Source organism: Diabrotica undecimpunctata, chromosome 2 (assembly GCF_040954645.1).
Source record: "Diabrotica undecimpunctata isolate CICGRU chromosome 2, icDiaUnde3, whole genome shotgun sequence".
Taxonomy (NCBI): Eukaryota; Metazoa; Arthropoda; class Insecta; order Coleoptera; family Chrysomelidae; genus Diabrotica; species Diabrotica undecimpunctata.
In genome coordinates this window covers 33,774,445-33,791,408 of record NC_092804.1, presented here as the reverse complement: position 1 = coordinate 33,791,408, position 16,964 = coordinate 33,774,445, and the positions used below count along the sequence as shown (strand labels likewise).

The 16,964-nt window shown below is 29.0% G+C and overlaps 1 protein-coding gene across 7 annotated transcripts in view; it reads right to left on the bottom strand.

Annotated features, from left to right (window-relative positions):
• LOC140434392 (probable phosphatase phospho2) overlaps nt 1–12,127 on the bottom strand; it is a 43,530-nt gene extending 31,403 nt beyond the window's left edge. Inside the window, exons 1-4 of one of the 7 annotated variants that reach the window (XM_072522596.1) lie at nt 11,817–12,127; nt 11,459–11,603; nt 5,637–5,872; nt 107–4,004 (exon numbers count right to left, since the gene is read on the bottom strand). In XM_072522596.1, coding sequence (XP_072378697.1) covers nt 2,723–3,934 — 1,212 coding nt within the window. In that variant the 5' untranslated portion in view covers nt 3,935–4,004; nt 5,637–5,872; nt 11,459–11,603; nt 11,817–12,127 and the 3' untranslated portion in view covers nt 107–2,722. Of the gene's footprint in view, nt 1–106; nt 4,005–4,234; nt 5,873–6,475; nt 7,441–11,458; nt 11,604–11,816 lie in introns of those variants that run through there. The other 6 variants (XM_072522597.1, XR_011950052.1, XM_072522595.1 and 3 more) reach the window with 6 other exon arrangements.
• Between the last annotated feature and the right edge of the window lie 4,837 nt (nt 12,128–16,964).

Below are 16,964 nucleotides of genomic sequence, written 5' to 3'. Positions count from 1 at the left end.
TTAGGATTCTTAATAAATGTTTATTTTACAATTTTTTTTTGTACCTGGACAAAAATTTATTAATAGCGATAGTATACACAATAAATCTGTCAAAATTTTGACATCAAGTCCAAAAAATTTCACATAAGAACAAGAAACATTAAAGTTGCATTAAATTTAAAACTAATGCAAAACTGCAACTAAAAAAAGAGCGTGGTACTTTGGTAGTACTGACAGAAGTTAATACTTTTTATAGCGTGTCTGCTTATTAGTGAATTTATTTTATAATTTTGTATAATTTTATACAAATATTTTAAAATCCACATTATCGAAGTCGATCCAGTCGTTCTCGAGTTGTTTTATAAAATATATTATGTAAAATTCTAATAAGTGTGTATGTATATTATGGTATACCGCAAGGTTGCTGCACTCGTCTCGACTTTTCGAGTCACGCTAAATATAATTTCAGGCCCTTACAAAACACCATACCGAGCGCTAAGAAGTATTCACTTCAAAAATGTAACTTGTCTATATTTGTTGTCACATTTCTCATGTTTAATATGGTGTCCGATGGTTAGGATCAATAGCCTTTTACTTCGACATATATTTTTCACTCTTTACCATGAGAAAAGACGTTAAAATGAAAGTAAAAGATTGCATTTCATTTTAATTCGAATTCCACCATTGTTCTACACGTACCAGTACACGTTTCAGTTCAATATGGAGTCCCTTTTCCATTCTCCTGTCAATTCACATCTTTGATGTCCAAATATCATTCTAAGAACCTTCCTTCTAAATACTAGCAGTTAATTTATTTCTGCTGTATTGTAGCACTCGATCTACTTGTATTATATGTCAATGGTGATTACGATCAAAATCGAACTCTTCTTTTTTGTTTTAATTAAAAACAAAGATACCTTTCCTTTTCCTCGATATTTAATTTCTTGGCCTTCTATTCTTAATATTAATAGGCAACACTTCCTACGTCATTCTTATTAGAATTTCATTTACAGTTTAAAACGATCTCTCTAGTAGTTTCTACACAGACAGGTTTATATTATCTAATACTCAGAAGTTTTTAAATCCTTCTTTATTTATATGTATACAGCAATTAAATGAATTTAAATATTTGTCATACAATAATTTGAAATTTACACTAATTAATATTTTTATAACAACTAAATGTGGTTTTTGCTAAACTAAATTTCTTTTAATTTAAAACAACTTCTTAATAATACCAATTTTTTTAAGGGCTATATTTTTCATTATTAAATAAAAACGAGGTATTCAACCTATCTCAAGAGCTGAATCACACCGACCGACCTTTTTTTAAATATGGAAAAATTTCCATATTTTCCTTTGGTTATACAACTTCTGATATGACTCAATGATCTATAGACACATCTTCATGCCAAATATGCATTCAGTTAATTGTTTAAAATAATGTTTACATATTTTTTCCAATATTTTGTTTCAAAAGTTTCTTCAGATTACATTGCTAGGAAAATTCCTTAAAACAAATTTCAAATGTTATTGGTTTTCTCCTGTGTGAGTCAAATGTGTTTTTAAAACTTTGCAGAGAAAACTGATTAAAACAAATTTCACAATTAGTACCATTTTTCTCAAGCGTGTACTTTGTTATGATTTTATCAAGTTGATTTGCCGAGAAAACTGCCTAAGACAAATTTCACACTTTTATGCCTTTTCCCTAGTATGTGTTCGCAAATGCGATTTTAAATTATTTGCTGCAGTAAATGTTTTAAAGCAAATTTCACACTTGTAGGATTTTTCCCCAGTATGTGTTCGCAAATGTATTTTCAAGTTATCTGCAGTAGTAGATGTTTTTCTAGTAGAGAAGTAAATGTTTTAAAGCAAATTTCACACTTGTCCGGTTTTTTCCCAGTATGCGTTCGCAAATAAGTTTTCAAATGAATTGGGTTATTAAATGCCTTAAAGGATTTATGCCAACTTTTGTTTAATATGGTTTCTTCAGGATGTTGACTTATTTGTTGTTCTTTGTGGTATGATTGTGTGGGTGATGTATTTTTAGTTTATATTTTATTGTTGATTTGGAGAATACCTAAAATTTGTTTTTTTTGCTGCAAGGAAATATTTTTTTTCAGAAACTCAACAACAAGAATGAAAACAAATATATCTATAAGAAATATATATATAGTAATAAACTATGTAAAACAAGCAAGTTCTACTTGTTTCTTGCTTTCTCTCCTACTTTCTACACCGATTAATATAATCTAATACTCACAAGTTTTTAAATTCCTTTTTTATTTCTATGTATACAGTAATTCAATGAATTTAAATATTTGTCATACAATAAATATCGTTCTTTACACTAATTAATATTTTTCTAACAACTAACTATGGTTTTCACTAAATTACATTCTATTCTACCTTAAATTTACACTCCCGCACTTCCTTCTTATTCCTTTTAATTTAATACAATTTCTTACTGACATTAATTTTTCGAAAATCTATACTTCTTCATTTTTAAACAAAAAAGGGTTGTTCAACCATATCTCGAGACCTGAATCAAACCAATTTTTTTTAAATATGACAAAACTTCCTTTAGTTTGATCTGACACAATGATGTATGAAAAACCAATTAAAACAAATTTCACAATTAGTAACATTTATCTCAAGTGTGTACTTTCTTATGTTTTATCAAATTAATTCGCTGAGAAACTGCCTTAGACAAATTTCGGAGTATGTGTTCGCAAATGCATTTTCAAAATATCTGTTCTAGTAAATGCCTTAAAGCAAATTTCACACTTGGAATTTTTTCCCCAGTATGTACTTTTTTATGCTTTGTTAAATTGCCTTGTTGAGAAAACTGCCTAAGACAAATTTCACACTTGTAAGGTTTTTCCCCAGTATGTGTTCGTAAATGTATTTTCAAAGTGTTTGAAAAAGTAAATGTTTTAAAGCAAATTTCACACTTGTAACGTTTTTCTCCAGTATGTGTTCGCAAATGTATTGTTAACTTATTTGATACAGTAAAAGTTTTAAAGCAAATTCCACACTTGTAAGATTTTTCTCCAGTGTGTGTTCGCCAATGTATTTTTAAATTATTTGCTGCAGTAAATGTTTTAAAGCAAGTTTCACACTTGTACGGTTTTTCCCCAGTATGTGTTCGCAAATGCATTGCTAAACGATTTGATACAGTAAAAGTTTTAAAGCAAATTCCACACTTATAAGGTTTTTCTCCAGTATGTGTTCGCCAATGTATTTTTAAATTATTTGCTGCTGTAAATGTTTTAAAGCAAACTTCACACTTGTAGGGGTTTTCTCCAGTATGCGTTTGCAAATGCCTTTTCAAATAATCTGCTGAACTAAAAGTTTTAAAGCAAATTTCACACTTATTAGGTTTTTCCCCAGTATGCGTTCGCAAATGAATTTTCAAAAAAGTTGGTTTATTAAATGCCTTAAAGCAAATTTCACACTTGTAGGGTTTGTCTCCAGTATGTGTTCGAAAATGTGTTTTTAAATTATCTGCTGTAGTATATGCCTTAAAGCACATTTCACACTTATAAGGTTTTTCCCCAGTATGCGTTCGCAAATGAATTTTCAAAAGAATTGGTTTATTAAATGCCTTAAAGCAAATTTCACACTTGTAGGGTTTGTCTCCAGTATGTGTTCGGAAATGTATTTTTAAATTTTCTGCTGTAGTATATGTCTTAAAGCACATTTCACACTTGTAAGGTTTTTTTCCAGTATGTACTCGCAAATGTCGTTTCAAATTGTCTGATGAAGCAAATGTTTTAAAGCAAATTTCACACCTGTAAGGTTTTTCCCCAGTATGTGCTCGCAAATGTATTTTCAAATTATTTTCTTGAGTATATGTCTTAGAGCAAATTTCACACTTGTAGGGTTTGTCTCCAGTATGTGTTCGGAAATGTATTTTTAAATTTTCTGCTGTAGTATATGTCTTAAAGCACATTTCACACTTATAAGGATTTTCCCCAGTATGTACTCCCAAATGTCCTTTCAAATTGTCTGATGAAGCAAATGTTTTAAAGCAAATTTCACACTTGTAAGGTTTTTGTCCAATCTGAACTATTACATTGTTGTTTAATATGGTTTCTTCAGGATGTTGACTAATTTGTTGTGGTTTGTGGTATGAATGATTATGTGATGTATTTTTAGTTTCTATTTTATTGCTGATTTGGGAAATACCTAAAATATAAAACGAACTATAAAAATTTGTTTTTTTTTGTGCAAGGAGATATTTGTGCAGAAACTCAACAACAGGAATAAATACAAATGTCTATAAGAAACATATAGTAATAAACAATGTCGAACAAGCAAGTTCTACTTGTTTCTTGCTTTCTCTATTACTTTCTACATCCACAGATTAATATATATTAATACTCAGAAGTTTTTAAAATCCTTTTTTTATTTCTATGTATACAGCAATTCAATGAATTTAAATATTTGTCATACAATAAATATCGTTCTTTACACTAATTAATATTTTTCTAACAACTAACTATGGTTTTCACTAAATTAAATTCTATTCTACCGTAAATTTAGACTCCCGCACTTCCTTCTTATTCCTTTTAATTTAATACAATTTCTTACTGATATTAATTTTGAGAAAATCTATATTTCTTCATTTCTAAACAAAAAGAGGGTTGTTCAACCATATCTCGAGACCTGAATCAAACCAATTTTTTTTTAAATATGAAAAAACTTCCTTTAGTTTGATCTGACACAATTATGTATGAAAAACCAATTAAAACAAATTTCACAATTAGTAACATTTATCTCAAGTGTGTACTTTCTTATGTTTTATCAAATTAATTCGCTGAGAAACTGTAGGAAACAGTATGTATTTTTTTATGCTTTGTTAAATTGCTTTGTTGAGAAAACTGCCTATGACAAATTCCACACTTGTAAGGTTTTTCTCCAGTATGTGTTCGCCAATGTATTTTTAAATTATTTGCTGCAGTAAATTTTTTAAAGCAAATTTCACACTTGTAGGGGTTTTCTCCAGTATGTGTTCGCCAATGTATTTTTAAATTATTTGCTGCAGTAAATGTTTTAAAGCAAGTTTCACACTTGTAGGGTTTTTCCCCAGTATGTGTTCGCAAATGCATTGTTAAACGATTTGATACAGTAAAAGTTTTAAAGCAAATTCCACACTTATAAGGTTTTTCTCCAGTATGTGTTCGCCAATGTATTTTTAAATTATTTGCTGCAGTAAATGTTTTAAAGCAAATTTCACACTTGTAGGGGTTTTCTCCAGTATGCGTTTGCAAATGCCTTTTCAAATAATCTGCTGAACTAAAAGTTTTAAAGCAAATTTCACACTTATTAGGTTTTTCCCCAGTATGCGTTCGCAAATGTGTTTTTAAATAATCTGCTGTAGTATATGTCTTAAAGCACATTTCACACTTATAAGGTTTTTCCCCAGTATGCATTCGCAAATGAATTTTCAAAAGATATGGTTTATTAAATGCCTTAAAGCAAATTTCACACTTGTAAGGTTTGTCTCCAGTATGTGTTCGGAAATGTATTTTTAAAATTTCTGCTGTAGTATATGTCTTAAAGCACATTTCACACTTGTAAGGTTTTTCCCCAGTATGTACTCGCAAATGTCGTTTCAAAATGTCTGATGAAGCAAATGTTTTAAAGCAAATTTCACACCTGTAAGGTTTTTCCCCAGTATGTGTTCGCAAATGTATTTTCAAATTATTTACTTGAGTATATGTCTTAGAGCAAATTTCACACTTGTAAGGTTTTTGTCCAATCTGAACTATTAAATTGTTGTTTAATATGGTTTCTTCAGGATGTTGACTAATTTGTTGTGGTTTGTGGTATGAATGATTATGTGATGTATTTTTAGTTTCTATTTTATTGCTGATTTGGGAAATACCTAAAATATAAAACGAACTATAAAAATTTGTTTTTTTTTGTGCAAGGAGATATTTGTGCAGAAACTCAACAACAGGAATAAATACAAATGTCTATAAGAAACATATAGTAATAAACAATGTCAAACAAGCAAGTTCTACTTGTTTCTTGCTTTCTCTATTACTTTCTACATCCACAGATTAATATATATTAATACTCAGAAGTTTTTAAAATCCTTTTTTTATTTCTATGTATACAGCAATTCAATGAATTTAAATATTTGTCATACAATAAATATCGTTCTTTACACTAATTAATATTTTTCTAACAACTAACTATGGTTTTCACTAAATTAAATTCTATTCTACCGTAAATTTAGACTCCCGCACTTCCTTCTTATTCCTTTTAATTTAATACAATTTCTTACTAATATTAATTTTTAGAAAACCTATATTTCTTCTTCATTTCTAAACAAAAAAGGGTTGTTCAACCATATCTCGAGACCTGAATCAAACCAATTTTTTTTAAATATGAAAAAACTTTCTTTAGTTTGATCTGACACAATGATGTATGAAAAACCAATTAAAACAAATTTCACAATTAGTAACATTTATCATTTATCTCAAGTGTGTACTTTCTTATGTTTTATCAAATTAATTCGATGAGAAACTGCCTTAGACAAATTTCGCAGTATGTGTTCGCAAATGCATTTTCAAAATATCTCTTCTAGTAAATGCCTTAAAGCAAATTTCACACTTGCAATTTTTTTCCCCAGTATGTACTTTATTATGCTTTGTCAAATTGCTTTGTTGAGAAAACTGCCTAAGACAAATTTCACACTTGTACGGTTTTTCCCCAGTATGTGTTCGCAAATGCATTTTCAAGTTATCTGCAGTAGTAAATGGCTTAAAGCAAATTTCACACTTGCAATTTTTTCCCCAGTATGTACTTTTTTATGCTTTGTCAAATTGCTTTGCTGAGAAAACTGCCTCAGACAAATTTCACACGTATAAGGTTTTTTCCCAGTATGTCTTCGAAAATGGCTTTTAAAATTATTGACTCTAGTAAATGTCTTAAAGCAAATTCCACACTTGTAAGGTTTTTCTCCAGTATGTATTCGCAAATGTATTTTCAAATTATCTGGTGTAGTATATGTATTAAAGCAAATTTCACACTTGTAAGGCCTTTCCCCAGTATGTGTTCGCCAATGTATTTTTAAATTATTTGCTGTAGTAAATGTTTTAAAGCAAATTTCACACTTGTAACGTTTTTCCCCAGTATATAATTTTGTATGCGTTGTTAAATTGCTTTGTTGTGAAAACTGCCCAAGACAAATTTTACACTTGTAAGATTTTTCCCCAGCATGTTTTTCTCCAGTATGTGTTCGCCTTTTCAAATCGAACACATTATCTGTTACAGTAAATGTTTTAAAACAAATTTCACACTTGTAAAATTTTTGTTGAATCTCAACTTTTATACTTTTGTTTAATATGGCTTCTTCAGCACATTTACTTATTTGTTGTTGTTTGTGGTATGAATGTTTAGGTGATGTTTTATTAGTTTCCATTTTATTGCTGATTTGGGGAAAACCTAAAATATAAAACAAACTATAAAAATTTGTTTTTTTTTTGGCGCAAGGAAAAATGTTTGCAGAAATTAACAATAGGAATAAAAACAAATAAGTCTATTGTAACGTTAAAAACGTCCCATCTTTATTAATTTATATTTAAATAATCATTTTATTTTAATTTCTTTATTAATTTATTAATTCCTTAACCTCCAGTTTCGTTTTTACTATTATTTCTTCAAAAAATAGTTGGCGCCCTATATCTTTTCTCTCTCTCTCTCTCCCTCTCTCTCTCTCTCTCTGTCCCGTAGAATAAATATTCGCTCTCTCTCTTTCTGTCCGGTAGATTAAATATTCTGTTCTATGTTGACAGAAAAGCTAATTCCATCATAGGCATACATCCTATGACATAATGTGCTAACTTCATTCAGTCTCCCACTTACTTTCTGTCAATCAGCTTTTCTGGCATAGTGGGATATGTTTTTTGTCTATAATTAAAATTTATAAAAGAAGGTAAGATTTATAATAAGCTTCATTTTATGGTCTGCAGAATTCTCTTGGGGTGAGTACTTTCATTGTAATCAATATTCTATAATTCTGACAGCAGTTTCAATATTCATAATCGTAACCTCACTTCTTTCCAAAGCACGTTTTTCAGTTATATGCATATAGGAATCTTCATCAACTAGCCTCTAACGTCCACTGCTGAACATAGGCCTCTCGCATGCTTTTCCACTTAGTTCGATTTTGCGCCATCTGAATCCAATTTGTAGTCACTCTTTTTATGTCATCTGTCCATCTCATTGGGAGTCGACCTCTATTTCTCTTAGCTTATATTCGGGGTCTCCATTCCAAAATTCTTTTTGTCCACCGGTCATCAACTGATCTTGCTACATGACCTGCCCAGTTCCACTTTAGTGTTGTTATCCTTTCAATAACGTCTGCTACTCCTGATCTTTTGCGTATAGTAGCATTGGGTATTCTATCACATAGAGAAATCCCTAACATTATTCTCTCCATGGCCCTTTCCGCAACTTGTAGTTTACTCACTGTTGTTCCTGTGAGTGTTAGGGTTTCTGCGCTGTAGGTCATCACTGGCAAAATACACTGATTAAATAAATTAAATACAGGAATCTTACAAAGAATTTAACTAAGTTTAATAATAATTATATTTCATTTTATCCTTGCCATCTGCTATTTGTTTCATTGTAATTTGGTAAAATGGCAAGGAAGTTAAACCCCTTTTAATGTGTCTTTAATACAAGTTGTTCTCTATATTTTAGTTTATTGGCTGTATTTATTGGCTGAATTCAAGATTTAATGGCTGTATAGAAGACTATTCTAGATTTTATGGGAAATTTCAGAATATTATGGAACAACTGTAATATTGTACAACATACTCTGGAAGACCTAACAGTCTAATTGGGGGGCCACACAAGCAGCCCATTGCTACATTGTTTATTACTATATATATTTCTTATAGATATATTTGTTTTTATTCTTGTTGTTGAGTTTCTGTAAAAATATTTCCTTGCAGCAAAAAAAAAACAAATTTTAGGTATTCTCCAAATCAACAATAAATTATAAACTAAAAATACATCACCTACACATTCATACCACAAAGAAGAACAAATAAGTCAACATCCCGAAGAAACCATATTAAACAAAAGTTGGCATAAATCCGTTAAGGCATTTAATAACATAATTCATTTGAAAACATTATTTATTTTGGAAAGTAATATTAAAGCAAACTATGCATAGCAGTGTTGGCATGTTTTTATAATGATGATGCTGTATGATTCAAATATAAAAAGATAAAGCTTTAGAAAAGTACATTTTGTTTATATTATGTTATGAATTCTGCAATTTTTGATTTATATAAAACAACTATGAGTAAATATTTGTTTCTTTGTAGATTAATTGCAGTTGTGTGTGTGTTTGTGCATTATTGGCTTTGGAGTCTCTGTCCATTCGCCATCTTACCTTTATGGGATTATTTTGTATTTTTTAATTGGAAGCTCTAAAGGAGTGCTCCTTGCTTTCTTCTCGTTTGCTATACAATCATAGTCCTGCTCTAATTTTACAAAGAAATATTACCTATATATCTAATTTTACAATTATACCTTTTAGATTTTTATTTCTCTTATAACATATTCAGCTTGTTTTGAATTATTTCTTTTTGGTGTGTGTTTTTTTTATTTTTTCTTTTTTTTATAATATACATATATTATTTATTTATTTGTTTTTTTTCTTATCTTTTTATCTTATATAATTTGGGATATTAGACTAGGATACAATTTGATGCTCAGGGGTCTATCAGAGCATTTAAACGTGACAGGTGGACCTCGGATAGGCTTAGGGCTTTGCACGAAGGGAAAAAAAATTTGCAGTTAATTATTAGAAATTTTTTTAGCAATTACCCTTTCATGGATTAGGAGATAGATTTGGCAATCGTCAAATCCGCAGTTGCCAGATTACAATAGATGTTTGCAATTAATCTCGAAAGAAACAAATATTTACTCGTTATTGCTTCATATAAATTAAAAATTACAGAATTCATAAAATAGTATAATTAAAATGTACTTTTTAAAAGATTTATCTCTTTACATTTGAAGCATACAACTATGCATTATAAAAACATGCCAACACTGCCAAACCGAAATATTTTTGACATTTGCGGCTATGTTCAGCTTGTACTTTTGGTAAACTCAAACGGAATTCCTTTCCACATGTTTGGTGTTTTTATCATTAAAATTTTTATTTGAGTCAGTTTCCTTATTTGTTTTGTATTTAGAATTCCTTAACTGGACACTGGCCGTATTATCTTCATTACCTTGAGTTTTTATTAAACCCTCATTAACGGTTGTATTAAGTTTTTGTGAGACTCTGGTTCTAGTTATTTCTGATTTCAAGAAATTTAATTTTTATAGCAAATGATCATTATTTGATTTTATTAGATTATTGTTATTTAATAATAAATTGTACTTATCATTTTTTTCAGCTAACAGCCTATTTAACCACTGATTTTCTGTCGCTATGGGACTAAATGATTCAATGGGATGTCCATCACTATTTTGGCAACAAATTACATGTCAATTCCCTATTTTGAAGAATTTCACTTTGATTTTCACACCACATGAGATGTGATAACTATTTCCACATACTATACAGTGTGTAAAACGAGTGTTTTATTAGGCTTAGTTTGACAACATTTAAACGTATCTTCAAAATCTACCTCTTTTACTACAGAAAGAGGTGACGGCACATTTTTACTTTCCGCCATCTTAGATCTGATAATAACTGAATGAATTGTTGGAAATTACTAATATTTGCTGTATTTGTTATAGTATCATGTATTTGCTTTGCTAAATCCTCTTTGCATAAGGAAGTATACTTATCTTATTTTATAAGATCATAAAACAAAAGTTTATGTTGATTTCATCCTAGTAAAATGTCAACAATTAAGTATGCTGTAAGATGTTTTCTGATTACTTGGTGACTGCTTAATTTTGTGGAATTTATTTCCTCAAATTATTTGTATTTTGTACACTAAATAAGTTTATTATTTGTTATCAATACATTGTATGGTGCAAATAAATAAATATTGATTGTCAGTAATTTGTAAAATTTTATTTTATTTATGTGTATTTACTATAAATATAAATATTGTCTATGAGTATGTGTGGTTGGTTGTATAGTAATTTCAAGCCACTTCTAGTCTGTTAAAACGTAACTAACTTCACAAAACAATAATTACTAAATTCACTAGACAGTTTGGATTAGGAATAGCGAACCGACTATATAAAGCTTCACTCTAGTCTGCCGTACCACCTACCGTAATATGTTTTTGTTATCAGTTTGCTGATCCCAGTTCCAACTGTCTAGTAAATTTAGAAATTATTTTTTGATGTGTTGGACCAACTGTTAGTGACAACCAAGCATATTCACATACTCTTTATTAACAAAATTAAATTATATCAATTAAAATAACAGTTTATTTTAAGTTATGTAGTTGCATATTATATATAGATTAGTACTTACAATGGAACGATTTTATTGACAATAATTAATGAATATACACTCCCTATTATTCATTATTATTCTTCCTTTTTCAGTGAAAGAAGTCTGAACAGTAAGTTTATTTGAACTGTTAAGGTGTGATAGAAATTTTGGTATTGTATGTTTCCTACAAGGAAATGTGTACTAGTGTATTAAGAGGGTATGATTTCTACGGAAATGAAATCTTTGTCAAAGTTGGTTTGGACATCAAGTCCAAAAAATTTCACATACAAGAAACATTAAAGTTGAATGAAAATTCAAACTTATCAAAACTGCAACTAGGTAAAGTACCTTGTTTATATTTGACGTCGCATTTATCATGTTTAATTTAGTGCCTCACCTGAATCATTGTCTTGTGTTTCCTTTTTAACATCTTTAATATCTTTTATATCTACTTCTGTGGATAACTGACTCTGCATATATTGTACGTCTGCACTATTAAATCCATTATCATATTCCTCAAGTTCTTTCTTAATTTCTATCTTAATATCCATTTCCATTATACAGTTAGTTACAGTTCACTAAACGACAAACGATAATTCTTTATTATGAACAAAGAATAGACACTTATAGCTAACCTAACCTAACCCTCTTATCGATGGCTTATAGAAGAGCAGTTCAACTTCAAATGGGTGATTTGGTTACTGTTTATTCATGGTACAATGAATACACAAGGTATGATACATAATGTTCCAAAATCGGTTCGCTTTCGCGCATGACGTAGTCAAGATCGCTTATTCCCGCAACATTTGAATGTAGTTGTATAGGAAAGACTTTTAAGTTTTTTTATATAATTTGGCTAATTTAATTATAGTAATTATAAAGAGATGATAAAATTATGTTATTATAATATTTATCCTTTATAAAACATAGATATCCTTTATAAGACAAGTTTTAATTATCTTTTATTACACGTAGGTACAGGTTAATTAACTTATACTCCAGAGTTCGATATTTCAGATGTTTAAAAAGATACAGAAAAGTGGTAATGGAGGTACACAAAATTTGTACGTATATATACCTACTGAACTAAACACAAAATCAAAATAAATAATGACAAAGTCAACTTTATTTATATCGATTGAGCTAGCTGGCCATCGAATATGAGTGTAGTGAGGGCACACAATATTGCACAACATTTAAAATGACATTTTTGTGATATTTACACATAAAATTATCTTGGTATTGTTTATAGTAATGATGACATTGTATATTTTAATAATGATAACATGATTTAACAAAGAAAAATATGTTATTTTGGAAGATGCTAAATTGATTTCCTCCGAAACAGTTCTTATTGCAAATTGCATAGCAGGCTGAGGCTAATTTCTTACTTAACAAATCGATATGAAAAAACCATTTAAGGTTTCATGACTAATAATTAATAAAAATAAAGATTTAGACTTACGTCGTTGACCTAGAAGTAGTAAGAAGCTGCTCAACATACTTTTTGGACTCTCTGTGTTCGCCTCCTTGTACGCGTTTCTTTTGGTTGGTTAAAAGGGTAGCCGATGTTGATTTAGGCAAATAAAGACTAGGTACTGCCTCAGGTTTGAGTTTTAGACCCTTTTTAGAAACGTAATTTAAAAGTTCCTGTTGTAGATTTCTTTGGTAATCTTCAGTTTTAAAATGTGTATAACAAATTCTTGCAGTATTACAATTAAAATTATCCTATCTACAACAAGATGTAATCCACAGTTTTCTGGTCACGCTATCTTTAGGAAATGTATGAAACCTAAAGATTTTATCTTCATTGTCACTATTGCAACAAGCAATTGCACAGCGTACTTTGAAAAAGGTACAACACCAGATATACAATGGCAAATAACTACTATATACTATATACTATACAGTATAAATAAATAGTAACTAAACACCATTTGTATAAAGACACATATATAAGCATATATCAAAATTATTTTTCTATTATAAAATAGATGACTCAGTCAGTATTAAGATACTTTAAAATATATTTATTATCTCATAACTTGCAATTTGCAAAAGTCACCATTGATAACCGATATTATTGTTGAACTTTTGTTTTTATACAAGCTTTCTGTCTTGCCGGTGTAAAGTCGTCTGAAGTCGATATTTATTGTGTTTTGCGTTTGAACTAATTTGTGTCTTATTTTCATATTATTATATTGTTTGATAAGTAAATTTTGCATATAATAATCGGTAGGTTATAGTAATGTGTATATTTTTTATTTTACTAAATTTCATTATAACTCATCTAAAAAACCATTGTAAAACAAATTGTATTGAATTGTAAAACAGATTTTTCTCTATTGTACTCTATTTTGTTTTTATTTCAGTAAAACTGCTTGGAAGTGAGTGACAGTGAATCAGAATAAGCAAATCTACTACTATTTACCTATTAACAGTATTTCCTCTGCAGAAAATGTTTAAATTTCAAGGGATTTGCATACAAAAAAAGAGTACTTATATTATTACTATATGAAAACAAAAATAAATATTTTGCCTGAATCTCTAAGGTTTTACGCTACTGAAAATATATTTTTTATTCAATTATAACCAAAACAAAACATTTAAAAAAATTAGATCACTTTTTAACCATAATTTTATCTTAACTACGTCACACTCCTGGGCCAGCTGTCAAATGTCATGCGCAATATCATACCTTGTGTATTCATTGTACCATGCTGTTTATTATATTTCAAAAGCAAAAGAGGGTGGCTGCATAAACTCACAGCGTGGTGCTGTGGCCGTCGGCTTAAAACCAAAAGTTAAAACTATCATCAAAATTTCATAATGAAATATGTAGTTAGGGGGAAGTGGGAAAGGAGTATGAACGGGTAACTTTGCATCTACGCCTAAACAAATTTCGATGCCATTGATCATTGATTTGCAAACTGTCTTTTTGAAGTTATACTTCGTTGGAAATTTGTATGGGAGTGAATCTGTGAAATCATTACATATCTCATATGTAAGATAATGAGTAAGAGAGAGACAGAAGATATATTTTCTCTCTCTTCCTCTCTCGAATATAAAAATGTTCCTATTGTATATATATTTAATATTATATATGTACATATAATATTATATAAAATAAAGTTTTATTTTGAGGTTGCAGTCATTAATAGGGCAGGAAAGTAAAACTCTTTGTTCTTTATTCAAGCTTTCGCAAAATTTATTTGCTTCTTCAGGATATGCTAAAATATGGTAACAGTAAATACAACGAAATTAGAACTAAATAGCATTGTATAAAACTAGTAAAAAAAAACTTACAACATGAGGTTAATCCATTAAATTTTCAAATTTGCAAAACATTAAAACTTAACTTATTTTAAAAATTATACAGTTATGTAAGTACAATATTCCAATTTAATTTAATTTTGTAAAAATTCATTTTGACATTGATTGTTTGATTTATGTCAGAAAGACACTCGTTTCTGTTTATTATATTTTTTGTTGTTGATAACTAGCTCTTGATTGTTATTATGGTTTCGTACAAAGTGGCGCCAAATATGAATATTTAAATTTTTTTTGAAATTCTAATATTTATAGTCAGAAAATCTAATATTGGAAAATTATAGTATTAATTTTCGTAAGACAGAATGTAATTATAGATATTGCTTAGCTGTCTTACGAAAATTAATACTATAATTTTCCAATATTAGATTTTCTGACTATAAATATTAGAATTTCAAAAAATTTAAATATTCATATTTGGCGCCACTTTGTACGAAACCATAATAACAATCAAGAGCTAGTTATCAACAACAAAAAATATAATAAACAGAAACGAGTGTCTTTCTGACATAAATCAAACAATCAATGTCAAAATGAATTTTTACAAAATTAAATTAAATTGGAATATTGTACTTACATAACTGTATAATTTTTAAAATAAGTTAAGTTTTAATGTTTTGCAAATTTGAAAATTTAATGGATTAACCTCATGTTGTAAGTTTTTTTTTACTAGTTTTATACAATGCTATTTAGTTCTAATTTCGTTGTATTTACTGTTACCATATTTTAGCATATCCTGAAGAAGCAAATAAATTTTGCGAAAGCTTGAATAAAGAACAAAGAGTTTTACTTTCCTGCCCTATTAATGACTGCAACCTCAAAATAAAACTTTATTTTACATAACGTGTCAGTCAATAATACCTAACTACTTTATAATATTATATATATAATAAAATATTTATTGATATTATTATTTATGTGATACGTTTTGTATTATTTATTAAATGTTCATAATTATATTAGTCTTTTGTATTTTAAAATAATAATCTCAATAAATCACTGTATGACCCAGAACTGTCAATTTTGAAATGCGTTTGTGTCATGTCCTCGGTAGTATAGTAGTCAGTATCCCCGCCTGTCACGCGAGAGACCGGGGTTCGATTCCCAGTCGGGGAGGACTTTTTTATTAATATTATTACATTGTAAATTAAACATATAAGTAGAAAAGTTATGTATATTATTGTCATTTTAAGTACTTATGAATATTGCATTTTAATTTGTATTGTATTATTATATTGAATTATGTTGCACTGTATTGTAGTGTATTTTTTTATGTATATTATTGTCATTTTTAAATACTTATGAATATTGCATTTTAACTTGTAATATTATATTGAATTATGTTGCAGTGTATTGTATTTTTATATTAATAACAAAATAAATAATGAATTTTACTGCAGAGTATGTGTAAAAAATTTTTTGCATTCAACTCCTTTCATACATATTGTTGCGTAACAACAATATTTAATATTTTTATCTTATTTTGTGTCATATTATTTTATATCACACTGTATATTAGTTTAAGATTTATAAAATTCTCTGTACCATCCAATAATCTGTATGGCGTCGATAACTTGCATTCAAATAACTTTCTAGACATAAGCTTTTAAAATCATCAAAGAATCATAACAATGAAAGGAATAGTAATTCCAAATTATCAGTTTGAGTCATTTGAAATTTCCCAACATTAACGAAAGTTACCCTTCTCAGGTAATTTTAACAATAAAATGAAAGTCGAAGGTATTGAATGAAGACATATCCGTTAGATACGTCGAGGGGGCTAGGGGGAGATTTCTTAATGTTAAGAAACGGTTACAAGCCGAGTGAAAAATCAGTTTGCATTAGTTCGAATCCAGCATTGGATGAGCTCTAGGCTCATACTCGCGCCAAGCGCACTTCAGAAGGTTTAACACAGTCGGGATATTAAGTTACTCAGTTCGTGGCAATATTGTATCACCGACAATTGATCTAATTTTATAGTTTCATAAAGTTTAGTTTCATAAATCAGCTATCGTAAGCAAGTTATCGGCGTCCAAAATACGTTGTAGTAATAGTTTAAATAGATTTGTTAAAACGTTCTTTTCGAAACTTTCATTTGTCCCAGTTTTCTGGGTGGTCCTTCAAAGAAGTATATAAAGTGAACCTATTTCCCTAAGGACAAAACTTGTTCCCCAAGGAAAAAACCAGCGACCTATGACTGGTGCGCGAAACAAAG